The sequence below is a fragment of the Eulemur rufifrons genome, chromosome 10, assembly GCF_041146395.1.
Source record: "Eulemur rufifrons isolate Redbay chromosome 10, OSU_ERuf_1, whole genome shotgun sequence".
Classification (NCBI taxonomy): domain Eukaryota; kingdom Metazoa; phylum Chordata; class Mammalia; order Primates; family Lemuridae; genus Eulemur; species Eulemur rufifrons.
In genome coordinates, this window is record NC_090992.1 from 32,027,149 (window position 1) to 32,050,662 (window position 23,514).

Here is a 23,514-nt window from a genome sequence, read left to right on the forward strand (position 1 = left end):
CTCGCCCCCTTTCTGCCCTCCTTCCTTTCCTCCCTTCTAAGCAGCCTTAAAAGTGTGATACATTGTCAAAAGGCTTTAGAGTTGGAAATATATGGCACTTAAATTGTGGCAAGATGTTAACAATTAGTTGCATGTAGTGAAGGGTGGACGGATGTTCATTCTATGGTTCTTGCAACTTTTCTCCAGGGCTGAAGTTTTTCAAAACGAAATTGAAAATTAAGTTTAAAAGGAGAACTGTATGGCAGATAGCCAACCTGCAGACTGCTGGATTCACGGGGCTGACCTGTTGGTAGCAATTATATCAGCTAATTGAGTGTTGAAGGAGATTCGACGAGGATTATGTACACAGTCGCATGATAATTAGCCAGTTCTCTGGCCTCTTGCCACTCTGAACTCATATTTTAGCTACACATTCAGAATTTCAAGCAAAGGTAACTTTGATAATTTTTTGTTAGATATCATTGGCCGCTGGTGACTTTGAGTTGATTTTTCCATACTTAACGGTATTGGATAACACTAAAAATTCCTTGTGTTGTGTACTATGCTCAATAGTTCAAAACTGCCGTTTCACCCTCATTTTTCTTATTTCATCTTTCTAACCACTCTGAAAACCAGGAATTATTTTTTATCCAATTGAGAGAGAAGGAAACCCAAACTCAGAGAATTAAAATGACATACTTGCCCAAGAGGGAGAGTGGGAGGGAGAGAGGGAAGAGGGAGGCCAAAGTTGGCCTTCTGATCCCAATACCTGTATTCTCACCGCCCCTCTTGGTCAACCCCATTGAAAAAATTCATCAATGAGTCTATTATGAAATATTGAAAAAATACACAAAAGAGAGAAAATAGTACGGTGCACATGTCCATTATTCAGATTCAATACTTATCAGGAGTTTGCCACATTTGCTTCATTTATTTTCTTTGCTGAAATATTTTACAGCAAAGCCTACACATTGTGTCAATTCTTTCCTATTTACTTCAGTGTGTATCTCAAAACATACCGAGTATTTTCTCATTGACCACAAGGCCCGAGAAAACCTAAGAAAAATTAACAGCAACTCCTCAGAATTCCCTAATACCTCTGCATTGTAAAATTCCTCTGTCTTAAAGATGTCCTTTTGCAGTCGGTTTGTCTGAAAAAGGATCCAAGCAGCACCCACACATCACATTTGGTTGTTAGGCCCCCCGAGTGCCCTCTCCTCTTTTTAGGCGGTTAACTTGGTCATATTGGTTTTACCCAAGTGGGTGCTGGAGATAACCTGGATAGGAGGGAGCTCTCCGCTCCTTCCGTAGTAACGACCCAGGGAAGCTGTGCTGTAGAATCACTTGTCCTTTCCGTGTTGGAGGTGGCGGTTACTACCGATTCTCTAGTTGGGTTTCTCTGCTGTGTTCAAAAACATCTGTTATGAGGCTCGATACACAGGAGTCGTAGCCTCAACCTCAAGTCAAGTGTCCACAAGTAGGACACAAAGGAGACCAGGCCTCTCTCCCCTCCTCCCCCGAGGGCCGGCTGGAGCCTCCTTTCTTTCTGGGGTTCTCAGGGCCCCTATGCCAGCCCTGTCCCTTGGTCATTTGTCACAGAAAGGTGTTTAAGCAGGAAGGTTTTAGAGCCAGGGAGACATGACTGTGTGATGTGGGACAAGTTACTTAGTCTCTCCTGAGCCTCAACTGCCTCTTCTGGAAAACGGGGGCATCCTAACCCCTGCATCACAGATACAGCGAGGCGGATGAGAGGACTCGGGTCACGTGCTCAGCGTGGGGCCGGCACGCAGAAGTGCTCGCTCGCCTGGTGCTCGCACTGTCCAGGGATCTGTGCACGTGCCCGTCACCTAGCATCTGGCCCCATCTCCTCTGCCTTCATCACCTCCTCTTCATCTTTGCTGCCTTCATGTGACCCTAGCCACACTCACCTCCTGCTGTCCCCAAACACACCAGGCCCACTCCCGTGTTAGGGCCCCGGCACTGGCTCTTTCCTCTGCCCAGAATATTCTTCTTTCTCATAAAATAACTCCCTCACCTACTTCGAGCCTTTGCTCAAATGTCACATACTCAACGAGACCGACTTTGATCCCCCATTTAAAACTGCACCTCACCCCGCCCTCTGGCTCCCAACCCCTCTTACTCGGCTCTCCTTTTGCTGTTTTCCTTAGCCCTTATTACCTTCTAACGCACAGCATCATTTACTTTTATTTGTGTCATTTAGCATCTGGCTCCTCATACAAGATGCAAGTTGCAAGAGGGCAGGGGTCTCTGTTTTGTTCACTGCTATACTGCAAGCACCCAGAACAGTACCTGACACACAGAATAAACTTTCAATCAATATTTGTTGGATGAATGGCTGTCTATACTCTGAACTCCCTGAGCTCAGGGTCAAAGTCTTCCTTCTTTAGTTCCTTCCCCGAACTGGTGCAGGGGCCTAGGACAGTGTCTTCTAGCCCAGTGGTCTCTGCTCAGGCTACATTTTAGACATTCCTGGGAGCTTTAAAAAAATACTGATGCCAGAGCTCCTTCCTCAGATGGTGATTTAATTGGTTGAGGGCGGGGCTCCTGTGTGAGGTTTTTAAAAGCTCCCTGGGTGATTCTGATGCTACCAGAGTGTTTCCATCCCTTAAAGCCAGCTCTGCTGAGCTGTGCTGGGAGCTGTCCCCTTCAGCACCGGCAGACACTCTCACTTTGAGGAAGGGAAAGGAGGAGGCCCTCGTTATGAATGTGGCGAGAACCATCCTGTTTTGGAGCCTGCTACCCCAGCGCGTGAGAGCTGGAAGGACGCACAGAGCTTCCCGGCCCACTTGCATTCCTCGCCTTCTGCCCCAACCCTCTATCCTGGGACAAGTTCTTCACCATCACATCAAGGGTGGCTCATGTACTCTTCCCGAGGGGCACTGAGCCTCCCCTTTTAGAAGCCTGCATTCGATGCCACAAACACCTCTGACACCTCTCCCAGCCCAGGCCCCGTGGAAGAGGACAGATAATCTTTGCCCCTAAGGAGCTCAGGCTCTGGCAGAGGAAATGGATATGTCAGTGATCTGACACAGAGGAATATGGGGGTGCCTGGCCACACTCTGGACACAGGCTAAAGGAGGGGGGGGGGCTCTGGGGTGCAGGGATCACTAGTGCGGGCCCCTGAGGAGCAAGCAGGCTGGCGAGATGGGAAGGGCATTCTAGGGAGAGGCACTGGGCTGTAAAGGGTAGAATGGGCCCTGGATCAGAGGGGATCAGGGACTGGAACTCCATGCCACGTGGATGGGACAGCTTGAATGCCCAATGCCATCCTCAGGCCCACCTCTGTGCCTTTATTCATACTGTTCCCACCACCCATGATGCACCTTTCTTTGTCCTCACCCATCCAGACCCCACCCGCCTTCAAAGTCCATCCACATCCTTCCTCTTCCTGCAAGCCTGTGTCACCTGCCCCAGGCCTTAGTGGCCTTCCCTGAGTAACAGTGATCTAACAGTCACCGGGTACTTCATCCTGAGCGCACTGCCAGACTCCACGCTAGGGGCCCCACGTGTGTTGGCTCACTCGCTTCTCCTAGCGACTTGAGGGGAGCACTCCAATCACCCCGATTTTACAGAGGAGGAAACCAAGGCTCAGTGAGGCTGTCGCTTGGTTAAAGCTGCCCACCTGGGGGTGGCAGAAGCAGAGTTTGAACCTGCACTGATTTATGCTTTCACCTTCTGCACAGCGCTGCTCCCCTCGCCTCCCCCACCACCAGCACTCGTTTTACGGACAGTCCTGAGACTGTGAACCGAATCCAGCACTTCTCCTAGGTCTGCAGGGGCGTCAGCCCCAGGTGAGGACACGCTGTCGCTGTCACACACACAGATGCTGACTGATTGAAGAGGTGGCAGCACACAATAGCACAGAGCAGTCTGGGTTCAAGCTCTGCTTTTGCAACAAGCTGCATGACCTTAGCGCCATTCACTCTGCCCGCCCCTCCCGAGCTGGGCTAGACAAGTCAGCCTCTGAAATCTCTCCAAACCCAAGGCTCCTGCTCAGTTTTCTAGACTTACCTCCAAACGGGTCCGATCCACATCCTTGGGCAGTCGGTTTCTTCCCCTTGTGGTCACTAGCAGCAGCTCATAAGGGTAGATCTAAGGAGAAAGGAAGGGGATGTTTCTAGCATGGGCAAGGGGGTGGGCTTGTTCCTTTCAGCTCTATTTCCTGTCTGGGCCAGACATTGAATCTGGGGAAAGGGCTGAGACTGCCCGCCTTGGGGTTGCCCAGCATCCTTAAGGCACCTTCTCCCAAAAGGCAAGGCCCAGAAAGTCCCCTAATACTGCTAGGAATAAGGGTGGTGGCATTTGGCATTAATATGGGCACAAAACCTTCTGAATGTAAGTATCTAATATTTGGTGACTGATGAGTGGCCAGAGAGTCTTTGAGGCCCAGGGAAATGGTCTGATTTCAGTAGGCAAGAGACCTGGGGCAGGATTCAGGGAAAGTGGGCCAGGGAGGGGCAGGAAATGTTAGTCTTGGGACCCTTGTGGTTATTTATGTTCCCTTCCCTGTATAGACAGTGCTGTCATCCTCCTGCTGGTCCACAGTGTTGTGGCTCCCTGAATCCTGTAGACCCCAGGGGTCTATGCATGTCCTTTACCTTGTACTCTGCAGAGACAAAAGAGACACGCAGAACGGAACCCATCAGTCTTTGTGTTGCATCACTCCCTGGCCTGTCGCAGTTTCCCAGGGGGTCTGGCCTCCACCACCTCCTCCCCCTGACCATGCAGAGGCCCCGTCCTTGCTGGATTCACTCTGGAGCATAGTCTAGGCTGGTATGAGCACAGTGGATGACTGGAGGTAGGAGTTGGGCTGATCTTGAGATGGTTTTGGGGAAAAATGGCTTTTGAGATATTTAGAGTAGAAATAAGAAGAATCTGAGATTGTGAAGCACATGGCTGAGAGCCCACATCTTCTGGGGGAACCCTCCGAGGTTTTGATGTGGGACCCCTCCTGCCGGAGCCTGCTCGTAGGAGCCGGTGGAGGCTGGTGTGAGAGCGTCGCTGGAGAGAACATGAAGCTCATGGAAGTTTTCCTGGGAACAGTGTGCATTTGGCTCTGAGTGTTTCCCCTCACTGGGGCTGGCAGGAAACTAGCTCTGCAGTCCAGGGAGAATGGTGTTCTACGATGGCTCTGGGAACGCAGATGGGACAGGTGGCCTGGAGATCACCCCAGGCTGGGACTTGAGAGGAAGAGGGACAAGCAGGGGAAAAGGGAGGGAGTGGGAAGTACAGGGGAGCTGGAACTTGGGGTTTGGGCGTAGCCCAGTGTGGGGACAGAATCTGCAGCAACGTTAGCTGAAGGTCAAGCAGTTCTAAGTGCTACATCCTGGGAAGTCCTGGGAAAAGCCCTCTCCCTGCAGAGCGCTGCAGGGCCAGCACTCACCTCGCATGCCCCAGTTGACTGCGTTCATGCTGTCGTAGTGGAAGAGGTCCGCGCTGGGCGTCTGCAGGGGAAACAGAGCCAGATCTGGCCTGAGAGGAGCTCGTCTCTGCCACCCTGAAGCACCCACCATCTCCAGAAAATGGCCAGGGCTGCTTGGACCCAGGCCCTCTCAGCAGCCTCCTTAAGTTAGGGAAGCTTAACTCACGGCTGTATGCTTGTGCCGATTCCCGGCACGTAGTAGGCACTCAAGATACGTCTATTAATTTGGTGAATTTCACCCCATGCTTGCTTTCATTGCTCAAATACCCCTTTTCCTATGAAATCTTCCCTGACAACTCTATTGGAAATTGCAGGTAGTCCCTTCCACAAACTCTCCGCCCTCCTTATCCTGCTCGTCTATTTTCCTTTCCCTTAGCTCTGCCTTCTAAAGTTCCATGTCATTTGACTTGTTTGCCATTTATTACTTACTTTCTGTCTCTCTGTATAAGAATATAAGCTCTGAGGTGTGGGGGTCTCTGGGCTGCTCTAGTCACTGGTGTATTGCAAGCACCCAGAGTGGTACCTCGCATACAGAAAAGGCTTTTTTTTTTTTTTTTTTTTTTGAGACAGAGTCTCACTCTGTTGCCCAGGCTAGAGTGAGTGCCGTGGCGTCAGCCTAGCTCACAGCAACCTCAAACTCCTGGGCTTAAGTGATCCTCCTGTTTCAGCCTCCCGAGTAGCTGGGACTACAGGCATGCACCACCATGCCCGGCTAATTTTTTCTATATATATATTTTAGCTGTCCATATAATTTCTTTCTATTTTTAGTAGAGATGGGGTCTCGCTCTTGCTCAGGCTGGTCTCGAACTCCTGAGCTCAAACGATCCGCCCACCTCGGCCTCCCAGAGTGCTAGGATTACAGGCGTGAGCCACCACGCCCGGCCCGGAAAAGGCTTTTGATAAATATCTGTTGAATGAATGGACGTCTAGACCTTGAGTGTGTTAAGGACAGGGTCTGTGTGTTTCTCAGCAGATGGGGACTATTAACACCAGCCATGGCTCTCCAGGGGTCCTCCGATCCCTTTTGGGTGCTCTACACTAAAACAGCTCCCTATTTTTGGGCCAATGGCTTCCACTTGGTCCCCATGTAGTCTCTGTTCCGCATGACAGCCAGAGGGATCCCACTGTCAGTCTGAGTTGGATCAGGCAGCACACCTTCAAGTCCTTAACCAGTGTGCAAGGCCCTAGTGTCACTCCCGTCTGGCTCCACATCTTTACTCACTCCGCCCTGGCCTCGCTGGTTCAGGCCCATTGTGCCCTCTTCACCCAAGGACTTGGGCACTGTGCTTCCCTCTATCTGAGTGGCTCTTGCAGGCCTTTCTTCTCTCTCTCCCCCACTATTTTCCAGCCCAGCACTTCTCACCACCTGACTTCCTATCACACGTTATCTTGTTTATGTCTATCTCTCAGCTAGAATGTGATCTCCACAGGAGCAGTGACTTCATTCACTGCAGGATCCCCAGCATCTGGGACAGTGCCTGGCACTTAGTAGATGCTCAGTAAATCAACATCTATCTAAATGTCCCTCCCCTTGGCCCCATCACTATCCTGCTGCACAGCTGTCCTACTGTGAGCAAGACATGTTTTTATTTCCTTTCAGCCTTCAGACCAACTCACTGCCTCCATGCGGGTTTTACGTCCTGGGCATCAGAGAGCTCAGAGATGAGCCATGTTAGAGGCTGGTGGAGCACGGCAGTCAGGCGTGGGCTCTGGGGTCAGCTGGCCTGGGCTCGAATCCTGACGCCACCACTTGCTGGCTGGGAGAGCTCCGGCAAGTCACCAAGCCTCCCTGTGCTTCCATTTCTTTATGCACAAAGTAGGGCTAATAATAGTAACTACCTGCCCAGGTTGTGAAGGCTAAATGAGGTAGCGCATGTAACGTGCTTAGCTCAGTCCCTGGCACAGAGTCATTGCCCGATAAGTATTAGTTGTTCCCCAGCCCCTGCCATGGGGCCTCTTTTCAGGCAGGCATCTCAAGAGAGAGGAGCAAGTCACTGTCGTTGTTTATTTCAGCTAACCCACCTCTAGCCAAGGCCTTTGCCCGGCTTCCCCCCAACAATGAGCTAACGGTGGACGCGTTAGCATCCTGGGGGGTGATGTCCCCCAGCACGGCCTCTCTTACCCGGTGCAGCCCATTTCTTCTGTAGGCAGGGAGCGAGGCAGATTTGGAGATGAGGGGATCTGAAAAGAAGGAGCCAGGGCTGTTACCAGGAGCCTCAAGCCACGCGTCCCTCTACTCAAGGTCACCAAATGGCTACAAATGGCCCAACCCAGTGGGAAGGGGTGGGAGCCAGAGGCCACCCCCTCTTCCTGATGCTCTCCAGATTTTCAGCTTGACTGTCTGAGCAGCACCTCACCCTGGCAGAATTCTAGGCCCACCCAAGACACCCACTCACATGCTCTCTGGCCCTGGTCTGCACACATCTATCTTCCTGTGACAGACCTCTGTGTCCTGGCCACAGGGTGGCTCTGGACAAAGGCCCTGGAATTGGCGTCAAGCTCAGCACCCAGACAGGAAGGCGCCCAGGTGGGTGGAGGAGGTGTGTGCTCTTTCTTTCTCTCTGGGACCTGCTGGGCATGGCAATCCCGGTTCTAGAACCCCACACAGAAGCCCACAGCCTGAGAAATACAATGGGGTGGATTATTTGAGATTGGGACTGTGCAGGGACATCCATGTCACAACATGGTCATCAGAGCCATGGTGAGCTGCAGCCGACTCAGCTCCGGCCCTCCCAGGACTCGATGGGCGAAGGCAGGCCAGGCAGAACGTACCGCTGTCAGCCAGGTAGTGCGACCGGGGGGCTGCAAGAGAGAAAAGCCGAGACCAGCGCTCAGGGGGACAGACAGACATGGTGGAGACAGTTCACAAGGACAAAGAGACGTGGCTTCCACTCCCAGCCACCCTGGCTGGTGGGAAGAAGGGGGCTCCTTTGGCACCTCGTTTCCCATTGTCGCATCCGCACCTCATCTCCCTCCCCCACCTGGCTCCTAGCCCCGCACCTGAGGCAGAACAGGTGCTCTGTGATATTCGTCGGACAGATGCAGTTGAAGGAGTTGAATTTTGAGCAGCACGGGTGCTCTGCACAGAGCCCAGAGCCAGGGGCTGAAAACAACGCCCCCAGCTGTCAGGCAGGGAACCAGGCTGATCAGTTCATCCTGGCTCTGCCGCTAGTGAATATCTAACTTCAGACAGTTTACCTAATCGCGCTTTGGTTTTCTCACCTGTAAAATGGGGAGTGATAGTGTTTCCTTTATAGGGTTATTGTGAAGATTGTGTGACATCCTACAGTAAGATACTCAGCATAGTGACTGACACATATAGAATATGCCATAGAACTGGCTTTACCGCCACCACTACCACCATCATCTTCACTCTCAACAAGTGCCAAGGTGCAGTATGGTGAAGAGGGAAAAGGTCATGGCCTTGTGGTCGCTCTGACTCAGGTCTGATCCTGGCTAAGTCACCTAGTGGCTTTCTGACTTTGGGCAAGTGGCTTAACCTCAGTTCTCTCATCTATAAAGTGGGCGATAATAATCCCTCTATAATAATAAGACCCACTGGGGTCTTTGTGAGGACCAGCAGTGATAACGCATCCACAAATGTCTGGTACACAGAAGTACAATAAATGATACCTTCTATTATCCATCAAGTATTAATCTGAGATGGGATTTCCTGGCAGGACTGAATCCCACAGAGGTAAGAAAAGGAAGAGGCAGAGAGAGCATGTGTGTGTTCAGGAACAGAGAGGAGTTTGCAATGAGAGACTTTCAAGGCAAAGTGTTTGAACAAAGCCTCTGCTTGTATACCTCCAAGTGGTGGCAGGCTCACTACCTCAGGAGGCTGTCCCCTATATCTTTGAGCCATGCAGACTATTAGAAGACATTTTTCTTTACGCCGAATCTGATGGGAAGTCACAGCTTCAGATGGCCCAAAGGAGTAGGAGTGACTGCTCAGGGCACAGCATGGTCTTCTGAGGTGGCCCACACAGCCCCTTGCCAAATCTGTATTCTAGACCCAGAGGGGGGCACCGGAAATGGAGGGAAGTGGGAGGCTCTGGGGTTAACCACCAGGGCCAGACTTTCCCGATTCTCGATTCCTTTGTTAGCCCGCGGGATTGAGTTTGGGCTGGCTGTGTTCCAACAGAACTTTGTTTATACAGACAGGCAGGGGATCTGATTAAGCGAGCTCCATCACTAAGAAACGGAGTGATCTTGGGCAGGTTACCAAAGGCTGCCATGCCTTAGTTCCCCATCTGTCACATGTGAGAGTGATAAGGGCTGCTGTGGACTGTGCTTCAAGGAGGCCTGGCTCAGAGCGAACAGCCAACGAATGTCAGGCAGTCGCCAGGAAAGGCCCGGCCCGCTGGGCTTCGGGAGCAGTGCTTACAGCCATTGAGGGTCATCTCGTAGCCAGCTGTGTGCAGGGCCTCCCGGCTGCTGGTGGAACTCCGGGGAGGGGTCCAGGGGTCCGCGTAGGAGCTCGACCGGGCCTTCATCTCCTCCTTCAGAATCAGCCGGCCAATTCCGCTCTGGAGCTGGGGGCGGGGGAAGAGCAAGATAAAGTTAGAGGGACAAGAAAGGACAAGGAGATGGAACAGGCTTGGGAAAGGCAGAGCGACTGGACCCTCTGTGGCAAACCTCTGCCATTTCTGCCTTTCCAGCACCCCTCCCGCCTCGTGGCACCCACATTTCCCTTTGGGACTGCATCTGCCTTCCACAAGTCGTCCTGTGGTCTGAGTGGGGCTCGGTGGTGGGCACCAAAAAGCAGGCCTGGCCAGTGACAGGATCCACTGTCCCAGCCACGGTGATTGGTTCAATGATGGGCAGACTGCCATCTTTTTTTAATTGAGGGGAAAATCATGTAACTGCAAATTAACCATTTGAAAGGAAACAATTCAGAGGCATTTAGTACATTCACAATGTTGTGCAGTTACCACCTCTGTCTTGCTCCAAAACATCGTTATCACCCCATAACGATGGGTAATAAAGGAGACCCTAAAGCTATTAATCAGTCCCTCCCCACCCCCCTCTCCCCCAACCCCCGGTAACCACCAATCTCTGTTGTGTATGGATTTGCCTGTTCTGGATATTTCATGTAAGTAGGATCATGCAGCATGTGGGATTTGTGTCCAGCTTCTCTCACTCAGCATGTTTCCGATGTTCATCCATGGTGCGGCCCGTGTCATCACTTCATTTCGTTCTACGGCTCAGTAACGTTCCAGTGTACGGATACACAGCAGTTTGATTATCTGTTCATGAGCTGATGGGCATTTGGGTTGCGTCCACCTTTTGGCTATCGTGAGTAGTGCTGCTCTGAACGTGGGCGTGCATGTATTTGGGTCTTTGTTTTCAATTCTTTTGGGATCTATCTAGAAGAATTGCTGGGTCATGGGGTAATCTTATGTTTAACTTTTTGTGGAACTGCCCAACAGTTTTCCATGGTGGCTGGACCATTTCACATTGCCACCAGCAACATCGGAGAGGGTTGCTGGCACCCACTCACCATGACAGAGAGAGAGCATGAAGCCAAAGCAGAGAGAAGCTCCACAAGAGAAGAGAGAGACACCTTCCTGGTGGCATTTTCTTTTTTTTGAACAGTTAGACCTAGTCAACCCGAAACTAATCCTACCGTTTAACTTTTCAGTTATGCAAAGCTATGCATTTGTTTTTCTGTCATAGGTGAGTTCAAATTTGGTTTCTGTCACTTGCAAATGAGAAAACCCTCAGTGGTTACCCTGTAGGCATCTTGGTCAGTGGTGTGACCTGCTCACCTTGTGCATGCTGCGGTCAAAGTCGTCCTCCTCTCCAGACGAGAACCTTCTGGCTCGGGGCACTGCCAAGGGACAGACGGGTTCAGCTTCCCCTTGTGCTCCCCACTCAGCTGCCCTGGCCTGAGGCATTTGGAGGTAGTTTTTCCTTTTCCTTTTTTTTTGCGGTTGAAATAGTCTCATCTAAGATACCTCCCACACCCGCTGGGAGTGGTCTCTCATGCCTGTGCAGCCTCTGGACACTTACCGTCTCCCGTGGGTGCTAATCACGGGCGACTATAGATGTAGTTATATTTGTGAATTACTTTCTTGTCCAAATGGGGAATTCTTTGAGGGTAACGAAAGAGCCACCTCTGAGCTTCCATGAAGCTTTACTCAGAATGGACATTCAATTCGTAACAACGAGTGTTCAATCAAAGTGTTTTGATGAAAATCCCTCCCCCTACTTGAAAGGAACAGCTTGAGTTGTCTGATAGGGTGGGCTGGGGCCCCGAGGATCACTAGGATCCCTTGCCAGGGAGCCTACAAGAACCTTCCATCTCCCCACAGCCTCTCTTTTTCCATCTTCCAAACCATTTTTCACCCCACAGCCAAAGTGCTCTCTCAAAAGCACAAATGTGATCACGTCACTACCTTCAGTGGCATCCCACTGTGCAGGATAATAACCAAAACCCTCACCTCAACCCACAAAGCCCTGTGGGATCTGCGCCCCCCACTTGCTTCTCCCCCTCTCTGAGCTCAAGGCTAAGCTGACAGCCTCTCCTTTCCTCCCGTGGAACCCGCACGCGCACCTTGGGTCTTTGCACGTGTTTCTGCACTCTCCGCTGAATTACCTCCTGTCTCCCTTCCTATGGCGGCTGAGTCCCTGCACCCGAGGCGCTTCTGTCATTTGCCAGCTGTCCTCATCCCTTCCACCTCTTATGTATCATCTCCCTCTCACAGCTGGGTCCTCTGTCTCCTCCACAAGGGCCAGGACCTGATCTGTTTTGCTCCCCAGTGTATCGCCAGGGCCATGGGTGGCCCTCAGTACACGTCAGTTGCATGACTAAACATCCTCAGTTATGTACCCACTAAACACTCTCATTCAGAATGGTCACGTGAAGGAGTGGGTGCTGTCTGTCCTGACCTGCTGCGTCCCTGGCACAGGTGATAGGGCTCTGGTCCCAGGCTCCCATGGGGATGCTACCTTTGGGGGACCCATGGTAGGTCCAGTACTCAGACTCTGCAGCATAGTAGGGGTCTGGCGAGTAGGCTGGACTGTACTTGGAGGCCTGGCTGATGTCTTCACTTGTTTTGCTCTTGGTTGCCGTAGACAAATCACCTGCAAAGGACCCAAGGAGAATGCTTCAGGAGGGCAGGATGCCGTGGCCGGGACTGTGCACCCTTTCCCTGTCTCTGCCAGGCTCCAGCCCAAGTCAGGGGTCTCTGGTAGGACGGTCTGGGACATGGAGCGCTGGGGCCAACCCCTCATTTTACATTTGGGTATCTAAACTCGAGAGAGGGGAAGGGCTTGCTCAAGACCACACAGCAAGTTAGCGTCAGAACTAGGCCAGACTCCAGCCCAAGGCTCTTTCCAGCACATTCCATGGATTCCTAGGTCTGCTCCAGAGTGAACTCTAAGGCTGTGGCTCCTTGGAGAAAGACTTGACAGGTCTCAGGTGAGCCCCAGCCCTCATCTTCCTAACCCTTTAGAAGCCTGCCTTGTTATGGATTTGAACCACATCTAGGTGGGAATGGCCAGGCAGGGCCATGATGCGTGCTGAGTCAGCTCAACCTCCTCATATCCTGAGATGCCACATTTGGTTTGGGGAGGCTGCATGGCCCGAAGGAAGGTGTACTGGACAGGAAGTCAGCAATGCTGAGTTCTGGTCCTAGTTCTGCCACTTAGCTCAGGTGTAACACAGGGCAGATCCTGCCCATCTCTGCCTCAGTTTCCTCATCTGTAGGTGTCAGAATTGGGCTGCTGGCTCAGGTGCCACCCAGCTTCAAGTTTCCACCTGAAGTAAGCCCATGACAAGGGTGACCAAAAGACTCATTGCAAACACAAATGCTTTATGAATGACTTATAGTGGCCCAAAGACAGGTGACAGGCTGGTACGGCAGAGAGGGGCTGGGGAAATGAGTGTGGCTCCACGACTATGTCTCAGGATCAGCTATAGGGAAGCTCTAGGGACAAGCTCTATGCTCTGTGGAGCCAGAGCAGCAGAGAGTCATGGGAGCAACCTTTAGCCAGCCCCAGGCTATGCACTTTCCCCCGGCAGCACTCGCTTATCGCTTTTAAAGCTTTCGAATTCTCTCCTCTTTTTTTTTTTTTTTTTTTTGGGACAGGGTCTTGCTGTGTTGCCTGGATAGAGTGCAGTGGCATCAGCCTAGCTCACAGCAACCTCAAACTCCTGGGCTCAAGCGATCCTCCTGCCTCAGCCTCCCGAGTAGCTGAGACTACAGGCACGCACCACCATGCCCAGCTAATTTTTCTATTTTTAGTAGAGATGGGGTCTCACTCTTGCCCAGGCTGGTCTGGAACTCCTGACCTCAAGCGATCCTCCTGCCTCGGCCTCCCAGAGTGCTAGGATTACGGGCGTGAGCCACCATGCTCGGCCGAATTCTCCCCTTTGACTTGGGTTCTGAGCAGCCCCTCCTGGCCAATCGCATGCAGCCTTTCCATCTGCCCTCCTACACATGCAATCCACCTCCACCCCACACTCCTCTGGAATCTGCTTTGGTGCTACCCCGCAGAGCCCACCTGGGAAATCCCATGAAGTTCTGGGAAGCTTGGGCCCTGGGGGCTTCTCCTGGATATAGAGCTGAACTACCTTTGTTGGGGTTGGTGCCTCTCTATGGCCACTCGGGGGCCTGTGTGTAGCGTGTCCTCCACAGCTACGTGTACATGTGCACGTGCTCACAGGCTCACCTTGGCTCCCTGCTCAGCCTCCTCTGAAACTGAGCATGTCTGTCTAAACTGTAGGGTCTTAAGCACTCAGAGCCACTATTTATACTCTTACAGCCCCCTCCACTGGCTAGTTAGTTCAGATCCTGGTTCAGGGCTGCTTTGCCCCTCTCCAAGCTCTGCCCGCTCTGTGCCTCCCTCTGTTATCCACTAGAGCCCTGGGCAAGCGAGGCGCACAGGGAGGCAGCTGCTCCTCTGCACCCTAAGGAAGGGATGTGCTTATTCAACCAAGGCTTAATAAGTGCTTTTTGCAAAAATGGACGGGAGGTGTCGGTGATGAGGATTTGGTGTGTCTCATACCGAGTGCAGGCTGAAATCAGGGACAAAGCCAGTTAGAATGCAGATTCTTCACACCCAGTATTTCTGATTAAGTGAGTCTGGGGCAGGGCCAGGGCTAGGGACTCTGCCTTTTTAATAAGTCTCTCAGGTGCGTGTGGCCCGTAGACCATTCTTTGAGAAACACCAAATGAAGGAAGGAATGAAAGAATGAAGTGACTCTCTGCTCCTTTCTCATCTGTATCTGCTCTCCAAGAACCCATCCACTCTCAGGAGTCAGTGACTGAGACCAGCTTGGAGCAGTGGGTCCCAAGCTGGGCTGAGGATCAGACTCACCTGGAGAAACTTACAAATACAAAATTCTAATGCAGCAAGTCTGGGGTGGGGCCCAGGAACCCGTGTGCATATGATGTGATTCTAATGGGCATTTTTAACTATTAATGCCGTGAAGTGTGATGCTCCCAGGGGTACATACATTTTACAAGGGTTTCTCTGATCGTGGAATTTAGGACACCAGACAGCAGGTAAGGAGGGATTAGGAAGGTGGTGGGAAAGGATTTAGGGGACATGAGGCCTTTACTGACACCTTTACATGACACCAAACTCCTCCCCAGTGTCACCCTGAGAGACGGGTGGCAGCCAACAAGAAGGACCAAGATGTGGCCTTGTGTTAGTGGCTCCTGGTGGCCTGGGCAGAGCCATCGGCATAGATGGTTAACATCCCCCCTCTCCTTGTGTGGCCAAGCCCTATCTGCCTCTGACCGTACCATGCCGTTTGTAGATCGGGGGTTTCCGGTAGATGTTACTGTCTCCAGCTGCCAGACAGACCAAGAAGGGACAGAGTGGGGGGAGGTTGGGCAGAGAGAGAGAGAGGAGAAAAGGAGACAGTACTTGGTCAGTTGATTTCAGGAGAAAGAGATGGTCAGCAACTTTTTCCAAGGGGCCACCATCTTTCCCCTGGTGGACTTCCTCTTCCAAAGTTGAACTTCCAACCTCAGCCCAACGGGTTCCAAGTAAGGTAGGGGAGAGGAATAGATGGATTCAGATGGTGCCGAGGAGGGGCCTGGGGCTTGGATGGTGGGCGTGCAGGCACAGGTGGCACATGCTCAGCAGAACCCATGCGGGAAGGCGTCCACTGCCTCCACCCCGGGTCCTACCTCCAGGTGAAAGTCCCCAGGACTGCAGCCAAATTTCAGCATCATCTCCCTCCCCCTCCCTCAAAAACAGACAGCAGGGGACCCCTCTGGGGCAGTTGAGAAAGGTGTAGATGACACAGCAGGATGAGCTCTTGGGGGGAAAGTGAGTGGGGAGTGAAAACCTGAGCGCAGGGTTGGGAGACCGGTCCCGGCCTGGCTCTGCCTGACTCAGCCCTTGTCTGAACCACACCTGCAAGTCACGCAGCGCCTGCCTTCCTCTCGTCTCCTGGCACCGCCTCCAGTCACGCCGACAGTGCACCTGCTGCTCCCTCTGCCCCGGATGCCTTTGCCTGGGGTCTTCCCAGGCTGGCTCCTTCTCACCTTTCAGTTTAATGTCCCCTCCAAGAAGCCCTTCCTGACCACACGACCCTCGTCATCTCTCATGGTGCCCTCTTTTATGTGTTTAGAGAATCTATCATTACCTGAAATGATCCTTTACTTATTTGTTTATTATCTCTCTGCCCACGTTAGAACATAAATACCAGGTACTATGAAGGCAGGGTCCGCGCTGGGCTGAGCACAGGTATAAGCTCTGGGCCCATGACAGTGCCTGGCTGTACAGCTGGGACAGCAGAGGCTTGGAGAAGCCAGACAACCGGCTCAAGGTCATACACTTATGAGCAGCGGCACTGGGATTCGCCCCAAGAGCTCTGATGCTCAGCTGGTGACCGTCACCACTGTGTGTCACTGCTGTACTCTCACCAGCTTGAGCATTCGAGGAATTTCACACTAGCTCCCTGCACCTTTTCTTGCCTGGGCTGCTACCTTAACGTCTTGATCAAGGCTGGTCCTGTCAAATGGGTAGACTAACACCCCTGGGGGTGTTGGGGCTGGTGGGTGGAATTAGTGTGGGTGACTGGTTAGGGAGGGTCCCCCAGGAGCTGGCTTCTCCTTGGTGCCTGTGCAGCATCGAGTGGGCTGCTCAGGCACTGGAGACCCCATGGAGCATGCACCCACGCCAGGCATTCTGGGCTGGCAGTGCCTACCTGGGATGTGAAAGTGCTTGGGAGCCTGGTAAGAGGTCGGAGTGGAGGACCTCACGTCTAACTGGCTATGGTATGGAGAGCTCCGGCCACTCTCGGGCCCTGGAGCACGCAGGCAGTGGTCCCCAGAGAGAACAGAGGCACAGAGAAAACAGGCATTAACGCGGTGGCAGTTAAGGAAGCGGTGAGGTGATGACAGCAGGGGTGGGGGTGGGCTGGGCGCTCCAGCGTGCTCAGGCTCCGGCCGGAAGCAGCGTGTGCTCTCATGCACTGCTCTGCAGAAACAAGCTTGACCTTGCCTCCTGGCTGGACCCCAAAGTCAGATTTCGCAGGGGTAAGAATCCACCCTACCAAGCTCTGGGAAGGTGTCTTTGTCCCTCGGCCGGCCCCGCCCTTGCCGGCTCGTTTCCTCTATCCCAGCCTGCTTCCCCCTCCCCTCAGGGCAACCGTGCAGGGCCCGGCTGCCTGGGCTGGGCAGGGCCCTTGGGGAAGGCCAGGCCCCAGGAAGCGGATGGAGGCATCTCCCAGCCAGGGCCGCGGGGCTCCCCGCCACCCCCTCTCCTGACAGCTCCTCACCCACCTTCCTGCGGCTTCTCAGTGCCACATACCCCTTCTCTACCCCTGCCAGGGACACCGCGGGGACTCAGAGAGGCCCAGCCCTTCACCTAGGTGGTGACAGGCCCCAGGAGGGCCACGAAGTGGTGGGGGTCCTGGGGAAGCCTTGTGCAGGCTCTGCAGCCCAGGGACACCATGTCACCGTACTGTCCCCTGGCTCTTCCTCTCCCTCTGGGGCTTCCCCTTCCTTACCAGAGCGGTAGTAGTGGTGAGGTGAGCGGGAGAAGGTGGGGGACATGCCCTGCTGGCTGTAGGTGGGGGAGTCGATGTACCCCGGGCTGGAGGCCCGTCTCTGCCGGAGGTCCAGGTTCTCGTAGATGTCCTGGGGGAGGAAGTGCGCTGTGAGCAAGGTGAGTTAGGTGGGCCTGTGGCCCACAGGTCTAGCGGGCAGGTGGGGGCGTGACATGGAATCTGGGATTCTAGGGGCTGAGGCATGAACAGAGAGACTCCCTCCCTGAGCTACACGCACAGCCCAAGAGGAGGCAGAGAGTCTCCCGCGCTTCACCATCACCAGCAGGGCCTTGAACGGAACCCAGGGGCCAGTCCCTGGAATCCTGACTGGCAGCCCCAGGAGCCTCGGGGGAGCCCATCTCCGGGTAGAAAGGGGACATCGGGTTCGCCCATCCTTTATGCCAGTGCTGCTCCCTGCAGGGCATGCCCCAAGCCCCTCCGTGACTGCCTGGTTGGGAAGCGCACCGCAGCCAAGGGCTCAGACCCCGCGGGGCTGGGGAGGGGTGAAGTCTGGGGTCTTCTTGGTCAGCACAAAGGGACACAATTATATATCAACTTAATTCTATCTCAGCATAGTTACCTGGGAGTAGGGAGATAACGTTCCCAGCGACTTAAAAGCGAAGTTTGAAGGCAGTCGTGGAAGGAGCAAAAGGAGAGAGAGGGTGAGAGGAACAGGCAGAGTATTGTCAGATGGTTCGGTAGAGCGAGGGCCCGCAGCCTCCCCGGGCACGGTCTGCTGACAGCAGGTAGGAAGCCGTGAGAATACGCCTCCTTTTACAGATGGAAAAACCAAGGCCCAGGAGGGAAATGTGAAGGCTCAGGGCCACTCAGGGCCCCTCAGGGCCGCTCGGGGAGGAGGTGGCAGGTCTTGACTCAGACCCAGGCCTCTCCACGGCTCGCTGAGAGCTATTTCCACCACCCTTCCCCGACTCTCTACTGGCTCATGACTCCTCTGTGGTTCATGGGGACAATGCCGAGGACAGAAACCCAAATGTAGGGCCAGGCAAGGGCCGGGTGGCTGTCAACGAGGAGTTGACCTGTGGGTGGCACAGCCAGCTGGAGACACAATGTCGCGGTGGAAGGGGGCAGCGGCTGCTCAGAGACCACGCCGTGCCGGAGTGCCTGCCCTGCCTTAACACAGCCTCTGGGTTTAACAGCACAAGTCAGAAATGCGGATTCTTATGTGAAGTCTCCCAGTGTTTGCATGTTGACAACTAGTTGGTATTTTAAAAAGATACTTTGTGAGTGAATCAAATCAAATCAGGGGGCTGGCTGTGGCCTGTGGGCCCTGGTTTGCCATTTCTAACTTCAGGAGAGCCAACTTCTACCAAACACGCGATCCCTTGTTCCTGCTCCCATTTTGGGGGCAGAACCCAGATAATCTCAGCATTGGCCCTTCACCCGAACAGCACCCCAACCCCGTAGAGAGGCAGGGACTTGCCTGAGGTCACGGGGCTGCCTCGGGGGGAGCTGGGACAAGACCCTGGGTCCCTGCCCACCAGGCCAGAGCTCCTCTGCTCTAAATCATCTCAGCTCAGGGGCTGGTATGGGGTTAGAAATGTCCTGGGTTACAGACCGCCAGGACCACCAGGACAGCCAGGACCGCCAGCGTGGTGGCCGCTCCGCCTTCTCCAGAGAACACTTTCTCTTGTTCAGCAACCACTTAATGATTTTGAAAGCCATCTCTACTGAGTCTTTATAAAAGTGTCTTTTCCCCTGCACGCTGGGGCTCAAGGCCAGGTGCACGCACCAGAGAACGTGCCTGACCAGGGATTATAAACCTAAACGGCCATTGAGCCCGGCGGCAGCAGATGACAACCATGGGCTGAGTAGGAGAAAAATTTCTGCACTAAAGGAGGAAGTAATAAGTGGTCAGAGGCTCTTAGCCTCACTGCTGGGGTTAACGGGGAGCGGTAGGGGCTGAGGAGAGTGGGGGGCCCATGTCCTGTCTGCAGGGGGCACTGCTACCCATCTGCAGGTGGTGGAAATACAGGCGGAATGTTGCTAGCTCTGATTTTTCAAGAAAATCCGGAAAGCCAGATTTTTGGATGAAATCTCTTGAGTTTAAAATGTTGGCTATAAATCCCAGTTTAGAAGAGACTGGGGGCCAGCACTGTGGAGGCCACGCCGTCTGCGATGGACAGGGCTGGGGACCCCGGCAGGACTCTTCTCCTACAGCAGCCCCAGAGAGAAGGGCAAGACGCGATACCTCTCCATAGCCACATCTCTCCAGCATCTCGTCGGACGTGTATCTGGAATGAGGCTCGTAGGAAATGAGGTCGGGGCGTTGTACCTCGTAGATGGACTTAACCTTGGGGAGAGCTGCCAGGTCTTTGTAATTAAGGATCTCATTATCCACTTTAGCCTGGGGAAGAGGGAAATGGACAGGAAAGGAGTAGAAAGATGAGAGGGAAAAGGGAAAGGAGAGAGGAAACACAAACAAGGTACAGAAGGAGCGAGCTTCTCCAGCTTCCACTAAAAACAATGTATTAGGATCGAATCAAAACATCGTAGAAGTTTAGAGTAAGAATGGTTTCAGAGGCCGCCCATTCCAACAGGGCTGACATTTACTGAGCAGTTATCATTTGCAAGGGCCTGCACTTTACAGGAATTATCTCCTCTAAATGTCATCACGCTTCTGTGAAGAGGTGTCAATATCATTTCTATAATATTTCCAGATGAGGAAACTGAGGTTCAAAAGGCTCGGCAACATGCACCACTTAGCTAGCAGGTGTGAATCCAGCCTGAACTACGCAGCCTGGGTGCTGACTGCCTTCCCACCCCACACAGTGAGGACACCCCAGTGCACAGCATCCTTGGAGAAGGAGATGAAATGCTGAAGACAGAAGTCATCGTGATGGTAGGACATTTGGTGAGCACTTATTATACGCCAGGCTCTGTCCCGGCTCCCTTACAGGGATTAACTCCATTAATCCACGTAACTCACAACCAGTAATAGGACAGTTGGTATAAGCATTAACATCATCCTCGTTTTGAATAAGGAAACAGAGGCACAGAGAAATCAATTGACTTGCCCAAGGCCACATAGCCGATAAGTAGCAAAAACCCGAATTTGAACCCAGAGAGCCTGCCCTGTCCAGTGGTCTCCTCCAGCTTCTCGAGAGGAGTTCACTGTCTGACGCTGTCAGAGGCTGCACCCAGAATGCTCCTCACATTGAACTGCAAGGAGCCTCCAACTTCCACTTGACTTGACTTTGCCTGAGTTCAGCCCCCCAGAGCTGCAGGGATTAAAAGACAGCTTCCCCTTGCATGTGACAGCCCACATCTCATGGCTTCTGAAGCCACGTCCTTTCCATAGCCATGTCTATCAGCTGTTCCCTCTGTGACCTTGTTTCTTTTATGATCGACCAGGATCTGTCTTGCAAGGTCCCTGGGTGCTGTAAATTACGACAGAGGCCACGGGATAGAGCATCCGAGAAGAATGTGTTGGCCTCATAATGGTCTCCCAGTGCCATAGGGGCCAGGTGACGTCTCGGGGCCAAGACTACTTTAGAGAGAGCAGCATTCATAAAATCCTCATAAGCTTTGCTACTTTAAAAACTTCCCAGGGACCTTTAATTACTCCATCCCTGCCCCGTCCTACTGCTGTCTGGACACTGTGCTGCCCATCCTCCATTGCCCCTAGACCCACTGTCCGCCCTGCCTTGCCCGGATCTGTGCCCTGAGTGCCCCCGGGCTGCCTCTCAGGCTCTCCTGCTCTCTGGCTTTCTATTGGGTTTGGCCAATGGGAGGCAGCAGCAGAGCCTAGAGGATGAGTGGAGAGAAGGCTGGCACGCTTACTCCCCTGGCAGCCTTCCTGTCTGGTTGTGGGTGGGCCTGACTCCCACCTGGTGGCTGTGCACCCACACCTCCTGCTCTCACCAGATTCCGTAATGTTGTTCCCTTCCTTTGTCTCTTTAGGCCCAGGGTGGTAACAATGTGCTGTTGTAGTCCCCGGATCCCTCGCTGTGTCCTGTGGGTCCCCTTAACCCTGCCCACACCTCTGTACACGGTCACCCCATGACACCCTCCTCAGTTGAACTCTTTGAGGGGTGCCGCCTGATTTCTGCCAGAGCCCGCCTGCTACAGACTGGACCAATTCTGCGGTGTGCGGGTAAAGGGACCTTACGGGAGAGTCCACTTGCTGCAGGAACTGCTGCCTTGTGTCCTGGGATGTTAGATCTTGACCTTGGCGTCTTACAAACTCAACTCCACCCAAAATTATTCATCTTGGCAGCAAAAATACTAAATTTATATTTCTTCCCATGGCCACTTTGTTGACGGGCTCTAAATGAGCCTCAGGTCTGGAGGCACAGTGATTGATCACGGCCGTCCTAAAGTAATTAGCCAGGAAGGAAGGAGAAGAACAACGTGGGGCAGGTTGAAGTCAAACCACGTGAAGATGATTCTGGAAATCAGTGGGGGATGGAGCAAAGTTTGAAAGTTTGAAAGACTCTGCCAGCTCCAGGTTCACTGATAATCTTAATTTTAGTTTTAATACAAAATCTCAAGTATCTATGAAAAGTATCTTGTTTTTGCATGTCCCCAAAGTGGATGGATGGTTTTTTTTGCTGAATTTGGAAGCTGCGTTTGGGATGGTCTGATTTAAAACATGGCTCGTGTGACACGTGCAATCATTCGCTGGTGCAGCTGAGCGTGAAGCCCCCTCAAGGGTGAGAAGAAGAGAAGGTGGGAGGGGAGGCGCGTGGCTATGCCAGGATGGAGGAACAGCTGATCTCAGCCCATGAGCCCCCAAGGGCAGGCACGGGCACGGGGTCCCCAGGTGCCACTGAGCACTCTCTTCTGCAGGGGAGCTGCCTCTCACAGGGGACTGCGAGGTGAACAACATCAGGGCCTAACTTCCTGCACAAAGGCTAATGAGGCTCCTCAGGAGCCCAGGCCACCAGCTAGTGAGTGACGGCATCGTAGTGCAGCCACTTCCTGAGCCCACATGTCCCCGCTAACTCTCTTCTGGAGACCTGCTCGCATTTGTCAATAGCCCCCTCACAGCGCAGGCCCGGAGACTAAGCCCACTGATCCTGCTGCGGTCTGGCCCCATTCACAGTACAGGGGCACTGTCCTCTCTCTGGTCTCGGACAGGGTTCTTCTATGAGGACGGCCTGTGATCAGAGCAGCTTGTCTTTTGTGACAGCCATGTGGTAGTATTGACCCATATTGAAGTTGCAGTCAATGATATTGCTTAAGTCTTTTTTAATTTGACCGGAGGAAGAAAGGAAAGGAAATAGTCCCATCGATGGGCATTATGCAGGGATCAAAGAGGAAACTGGATGTGGATTTGTCTAGCGATGGTGGTCAGGGCCCACCCAGGACTGGCTGGTTTGGGGACTGTATCTAGAGCTCCTTGTTAGGAGTGGGTTTCCTGCTCTAGACCATTGCCTCCAATTGCTGGGCTTCTTGGCACCTTCGACTTGTGGAAGGCTGGACAGTCCAGAATCAGTCAGATGGGGGTTTGCTGCTCATTTCGGTCCTCCTTGGCTCTGCCTCCCCTGTCTCCTGGAGCTTACTTCTGTTTATCCGCCAGGCTTGAGCTTAAATGTTTCTTCCCCAGAGATGCCTTCCCCAACCGGTCCTAGACTGTCAGGTCCCTCTGTGCGTGTGCAGCATCCTCAGAGAATGCTGAGCTTTTTCTTCCTGGCACTTATAACTGCAGCTGACTATTCATGGCGTATGTGTGCGATGTCATGAGGGTAGGCATCGGGTCTGTGCAGTTCACCACCATTTCCCCAGAGCAGAGCACAGTGCTAAGCACAGAGTAGATGCTCGGCAGACGTTTGTTGAACGGAAGAATAAATTACATACACAAGGGACCTCTGAGGTCATGTAACTCAACTCTTGTCCCTTCTGCCCCATCCCAGGAAGATGATGAACCCCCTGTGTTTGAACAACTTTGGAGATGGGAGCTCAGATACAAGCAGGTGGTCTCTTCCATCCCTGGACTTCGCACATGATTAGAAAGCTCTTCTTTATCTTTGCAAATCCTTTACAGCCATGTTTCCATATCATGTGACTTCCTTCTCCTTTCTGCCTCTTTTATCACACACCACTACCTCCACAT

General features: G+C 53.0%; 1 protein-coding gene across 6 annotated transcripts in view; it reads right to left on the reverse strand.

Annotated features, from left to right (window-relative positions):
• The window catches only part of ABLIM3 (actin binding LIM protein family member 3), a 103,957-nt gene that overhangs the window by 2,772 nt on the left and 77,671 nt on the right, over positions 1–23,514 (reverse strand). For 2 of the 6 annotated variants that reach the window (XM_069483949.1, XM_069483948.1), the window contains 9 exons: positions 17,400–17,529; positions 12,377–12,511; positions 11,194–11,255; positions 9,810–9,957; positions 8,195–8,224; positions 7,545–7,603; positions 5,384–5,444; positions 4,599–4,606; positions 4,012–4,092 (listed from right to left, as the gene is read on the reverse strand). In XM_069483949.1, the coding sequence (XP_069340050.1) occupies positions 4,012–4,092; positions 4,599–4,606; positions 5,384–5,444; positions 7,545–7,603; positions 8,195–8,224; positions 9,810–9,957; positions 11,194–11,255; positions 12,377–12,511; positions 17,400–17,529 (714 nt within the window). Of the gene's footprint in view, positions 1–4,011; positions 4,093–4,598; positions 4,607–5,383; positions 5,445–7,544; positions 7,604–8,194; positions 8,225–9,809; positions 9,958–11,193; positions 11,256–12,376; positions 12,512–15,180; positions 15,229–16,595; positions 16,695–17,399; positions 17,530–18,018; positions 18,049–19,647; positions 19,804–23,514 lie in introns of all 6 variants that reach the window. The other 4 variants (XM_069483944.1, XM_069483945.1, XM_069483946.1 and 1 more) reach the window with 4 other exon arrangements.